At 41.1% G+C, this 5,939-nt stretch overlaps 1 protein-coding gene across 1 annotated transcript; it reads right to left on the bottom strand.

The window, feature by feature from the left end:
- Positions 1–273: 273 nt before the first annotated feature.
- On the bottom strand, positions 274–966 carry LOC102837587 (alpha-1,4-N-acetylglucosaminyltransferase-like; the record flags this gene model as incomplete). The annotated part of the gene is made up of 1 exon (XM_006878061.1): positions 274–966. A coding segment is annotated over one exon (671 nt), but the record flags the coding sequence as incomplete, so codon positions are not given.
- Positions 967–5,939: the final 4,973 nt, after the last annotated feature.

The following is a 5,939-nucleotide window of genomic DNA, read 5'->3' as shown; positions in this document are numbered from 1 at the left end:
CCTCAGTTCCTAGACTGAACAGTTAATCACTCCCCACCTTGCTACAAAACATCTACCTTTACATTTTCAACCCTCACAAGTGGTCTTCAGTGTCTTCTTGCATAAGGTAAATTATACTCCTATGTTTTATAAGCTTCTGTTCTTTGGGATTGTTCTACTACAAGCAGAGAAAACAAGTGCTGGCAGATATGTGAGCAAGCCCTAACTCCCTAGGGAAAGCGAAAATCAAGTAAAAGTGTGACACTCCAGGCAATGTCCAGCCCCATGCTATCACAGCAGCAACCCAGTGTCAAATCTATTTATTGCCTGGATCCAGGTCTCGAGTCACCGGCTCTTGTGGACCTCGAATCAGGTTCCTGTAAGTCCTGGGACAATGCTTGCGGTAGAGATTTTCCACCAATGTGTTGCTTCCTCTAACCACGGTCTTCCTTTCCTGGTTCATGTAGTTCCACAAATGCAAGGCATAAGAGTCATTGAAACTTGGCTCTGTATCCCAGATGGCATAGTAGCGCCTCCACTTTGCGTAGGAAATGGGGTAAAATCTCTGGGGGTGTAGGAAGGATATGTTCAGACACCTGAGATCACTCACCTCCTGGAAGTCTCCGAGTTTGCACCATACCCTCAACATCCTTGTCATCAAATTGGGGCCCTGGTTGCCCCAAATGTCTGAATTATAGTGTTCCACAAAGTTTTCCATGCATCCCCATAGGAAAGGGTGGTGAGGGAGAAACCCAAATACCCCATTACTAGAGTCACGAGAGCCCTGTGCAGCCAAAAAGTTCTCCTCCGGGATTGGCCTGATGGAGATGACGTCGGTGTCCAAGTAGATGCCGCCATATTTCCAGATGACAGCCAGGCGGGACGCATCCGAGCTGATGTGTAGCCAGTGTCTCTCTGCGCTGGTGTTGATCTGCAGCAACAGGTACAGATGAGCCCCATGCAGCAGGCAGGCCAGGCTCAGGACAGCTTTGGGAAAAAACAGGACAGCTCCCCAAAACTCTACCAGAAGCCCACTTTTGCAAATTTACCAAACTCACCTCCACCCTAAAAATTACCATTAAATTAAAGTTCCCAGCAATCAATATTGATGGCAAGATTTTAGCAGTTTTTACAGATTTTATGATACTGAAAAAAAAAAAACCAAAGCAGTGAAAAATGTAAAGAAGAAACCCAAAGGGGATTGTTAGGAATTATGTTAGTCAGTCTGCAATGTGGGTATACAATCACCATAAATATGAAAAGAAAAAGGATCAAAAAATAGTTTTCAAGATTATTTTTTTGAAGCCAGAATGCTATAGGAAAAATCAATATGTATGCTATTTGAGAAGTTAGTAAAGAATATTAAAATGTTTGCATGTATGCCTCCAGTCATTTCTTAATTTCTTTAATAATAACTACAGAGGGCCTGCATACTACATGCCAAGTTCTGCTATAAATGCTAGGACTATGGCAATAAACAAAAAAAAAATTCTTCTGGAAAGAGAAAGACAATAAACAAATAAATATATATTGTGTTAGGTGTTAGTAGGGAGTATGAAGAAAGAAAAAAAAACAAGGTGAAGAAGCTATGATGGGGTGCACTAGAATGCTGTCTCATATAGGGTTCCATCAAGGGCCACTTGAGCAGAAACATGAATGAAATGGGTGGGTAAACCCTGCAGAAATCTGAAAGAAAAGGGTTCTAAGGAGAGGGGAACAGTAAGTACAGGGACCCTGAGGTAGTAGTAGCGCACTTGGTCTGTGCAAGAATGCAAAGGAAGCAGTGTGACCACATTGGATTATGGAAGAGAAGCGAAGGACTTGGAACTACAAAGGTGTAAGGGGAGGGAGGGGAGATCATGAAGGCTGGGGTAAGGACTTTGAAATTATTTGGAAGGTTCAGAAGAAAGGAGTGATATGATCTGATGTAGTCTTCAAAAGGGTTACTGGCTACAGTGTAGGAAATAGACTGAAGAGGACAGGAGGAGAGCATGGCAAGAGGAGAGGCAGAAGCAAGTTAGAAGGCAAGAGGCACTGGTGACTTGGACCAGGGTGCTAACAATGCAGGTAAGAGAAATGGTCAGATTCCGAATCCAGGTGGTCAGGATTTGCTGATGGATTGTCTGTAGGGTGAGAGAGAAAGGAGTCAAGGATGACTGCAAATACAAAATGTAAGTAAAACTGGAAATGATTTTTAAAAGAATGTTTTTTAAAAATCATTATAAACGGCAGTGCTCCTTCAGGGAATGCTAAAATTTTGAATACAGAGAAGAAGCTATATTTTTAATTTAAGTATACTGATTAAAGAGTCCTGGTGTGATGCTGTAGGTTAATGCGCGGGTCTTAAGGTCGCCTTGAATCACAAGGTCAGCTGTTCAAGCTCACCAGCCACTCCTCGGAAACCCTACAAGGAGTCGATAATGAGTAGGAACTGACTCGACAGCACTTAACAACAACAAAGCATTCTTTAACATTCTGCTATAAAGCCAAATAAAAGCAGGTCAATTAAGATTTTACAGAATCTACACACAAGATGTTAAAAATCAACATATTCTATACAACTGCTGAAAACCTCATGGATAACATTTATCAATAGCTGTTTCAAGCTCTTTATAATCTACAAAAATCCCCAAGGATAGTTATTATTATTGTTCTAATGTTTTAAGTGAAAAATAAGAAGGATCAAGAAGTTCAGTAATCTGCCCAAGGTAAGAAAGGCAGAGGCAGGATTTGAACACAGGTAGTCTTCGTGAGACCCACTCAATCAAAAGAAACAACAAAAAAATGGTTTTGGTAAAAGAAGTAAATCTGATCTTTGATAAACTGGGTAATTTGATACAAAAATCTACATAGAACCAGAGGAAGAAGGAACCTGCCTTGAAGCAAACACTGGACTACCATCAACCTAAAACATACAAGCTCTAACACGGATGTGTATTTCTGGCTCCTCAGAGAACAGGTGCCCCATCCTCACCCCACCCTTAGAGTACTCATCTTTGGACATCTACAGTGGCTACACTTGCCCAGTCAGTGACCACCAGCAGGTGATGATGGCTCATTGCCTAACTGGAGCAGAACATGCCACAGCTCTAAGGGTATGGTGGTTTTGTTGCTTTATGTACACCCCTAATATGTTACCACGCAGGCTCAGATGGAGGAGACACTTAAGGGCCCTGCATCCCAGGGTCCATGGAATAGGGCATACATTGCTCCTAAAACCCAACATAGTAAAATTGAGGCACAGCTCAAGGCAATGCAAACTGATCTCCGTGGAATCCTTGTTGCTGTTGTTAGGTGCCATAGAGTTGGTTCCAACTCAAGGCAACGTTATACACAACAGAAAGACACACTACCCAGTCCTGCGCCATCTGCATATCGTTGTTAAGCTTGAGCCTCTGGAACAATCCATCTCATTGAGGGTCCACCCATTTTTCACTGACTCTCTAATTTACCTAGCATGATGTCCTCCTCCAGGGGTTGGTCCCTCCTGATAATATGTCTGAAGCACACAAGACAAAGTCTGGTAATTCAGGCTTCTAAGGAACATTCTGGCTGCATTTCTTCCAACACAGATTTGTTTGTTCTTCTAGCAGTTCATGGTTCTTTTATTTTCTTCTCCAATGTTGTTGTTGTTGTTGTTAAGTGCCATCGAGTCGGTCCCGACCCATAGCGACCCTGTACAGGGTTTCCGAGGGTGTAAATCTTTACGGGAGTAGAAAGCCTCATTTTTCTCCCGTGGAGTGGCTGGTAGTTTCGAACCGCTGACCTTAAGGTTCGCAGCCCAATTCGTAACCACTACTCTACCAGAGCTCCTTACCGCAACTCAAATGCTTCAAATCTTCTTACTCACTATCCAACTTTGACATTCATGCACTGTCCAACTTTCACATGCATATTGTTGTTGTTGTCAAGTGCCGTCGAGTCGATTCTGACCCATAGTGACCCTGTATAGGGTTTCCAAGAAGCAGCTGGTGAGCTTGAACCACCGACCTTGAAGTTCAAACGACTTTGCAGTCTGATGCATTAGCCCACAGCGCCGCAACAAAAACAATGGCTTGTGTCAAGTGTACCTTAGTCCTCAAACTGACATCTTAGCTCTCGAACACTTTAAAGAGGTGCAATACTTGAAGCAGATTTACCAGGGCAACACGCCATTTGATTTCTTGACTGCTGCTTCCATGAGTGGTAATAGTGGATCCAAGCAAAATAAAGTCTTTGACAACTTAAATCTTTTCTCCTTTTATCCTCATATTATTTATTGGTCCACTGGTGAGGATTTTTGTTTTCTTTATATTAAGGAGTAACCCATATTGAAGGCTGTGGTCTTTGATCTTAATCAATAAATCTTTTAAGTCCTCTTCACTTTAAGCAAACAAGGTTAATTGTATCATCTACATATCACAAGTGGTTAATGAGTCTTCCTCCAATCCTGATGCCAAGTTTTGCTTCGCATAATCCAGTTTCTCATCTTATTTTCTCAGCATACAGATTGAATGAGTATAGTAAAAGAATACACAGAGTCACTGTACCAAAAAGAAACAGTTGATGTTCTATTTTATTCTGTCGTGCTAAGAATCGGTATGACTTGATAACACCTAACAACACAACAACAACAATATAATTATTGAGTGGTTGTACTATAACTTCCTTCAGAATTACTTATTTGTGGGTGCTCTGAAATTAATATATAATTGAAATATTATTTCCTTAATATGCCATACTACTAGAATGATTACAAAATTTCTATGAGTTCTAGGATTTTCTTGATCTTAGATATAAACCAATCTCATATACCAGCTATCCATTTGATCCTTTCTGGATTTTCTGTTTTCATCTTTTCAATTTAAAAAATGTTCTGTGTTCCCCCCTTCAGGTGGAAAAAGTTTAACATAGATAGTTTAAAACTGAGACTGAAAAGTAAGTTATCTATTCACCTAGAAAAAAATTACAAAAACCCATTCAGTTAAATAGTCTCAAACACCTTGAAAGAATGAATTGCTGGACCTGGGGGCTCAGGATCATAGTCTCTGGGGACATCAAGGTCAACTGGCATAACATAGTCAACAAAGACAATGTTCTATATCTTACTTTGGTGAGTAATGACTAGGGTCTTAAAAGCTTGTGAACGTCCACCTAAGGTGCAGCTATTGGCCTCTCCTGTCCAGAGGAAAGAAGAATTAAGAAAATCAAAGACACATGGAAACAATTCAGTGAACTAATGGGCCATGCAAACATCAGTCTCCATGACCCTGAGACAAGAAGAACTAGATGGTGCTCAGTTTTTTACCACTACCAACTGCTCTGAAAGGGATCACAGTAGATGGTCCTGGATAGAGTGAGAGTAAAATATGGAACAAAACTCAAAATCATAAACATACAGCAGCTTATGCATTGACATGGGTGATTGGGTAGGCAAAATACAACTGGAAGGAGGTTGGCAGAGGAAAGATTGCGGGGGGGGGGGAACCGGGAGACACAGGGAGGAATACTACAGTGGTTGGAGTGAATAGAGGTAAATGCTGGTAACTGTTGGCACATGGAGGGGATTGCAACCATATAATGAAGCAAAGTATATGACATGTTGAATGTAAAACTGATGACCTGCTCTGTAAACCTTCACTCAATTCACAATAAAAAGTTACAAGTACTAACAATAATACACTAGCCTTACTGGTCAGACAGAGACTGGTGGAACCCAAGACTATGGCCTTTAGTCATCCTTCAGGTTTGGAAATGAATTCACCTCCATAGCTCAATTTTCAACAAACAATAGACAGGCCTATAAGGGTAATAATAGCAATAAGGAGGCATGCACACCTTAGAATAATAAAAAATTTTAGATCAAAAGGGTAGCATTTAATAACAGAGAGCTCCGCCAACAACAACACAGAATACCCAACCAAGCAGGCTCAGGGGATGGTCCCAGAACTCTGAACCACATATAAAGGAATACTTATTAG

The sequence above is a fragment of the Chrysochloris asiatica genome, unplaced genomic scaffold (genome assembly GCF_000296735.1).
Source record: "Chrysochloris asiatica unplaced genomic scaffold, ChrAsi1.0 scaffold02062, whole genome shotgun sequence".
NCBI lineage: Eukaryota > Metazoa > Chordata > Mammalia > Afrosoricida > Chrysochloridae > Chrysochloris > Chrysochloris asiatica.
Note: the sequence above shows the minus strand (reverse complement) of the source record. Positions and strands in the feature narration are given on the sequence as shown.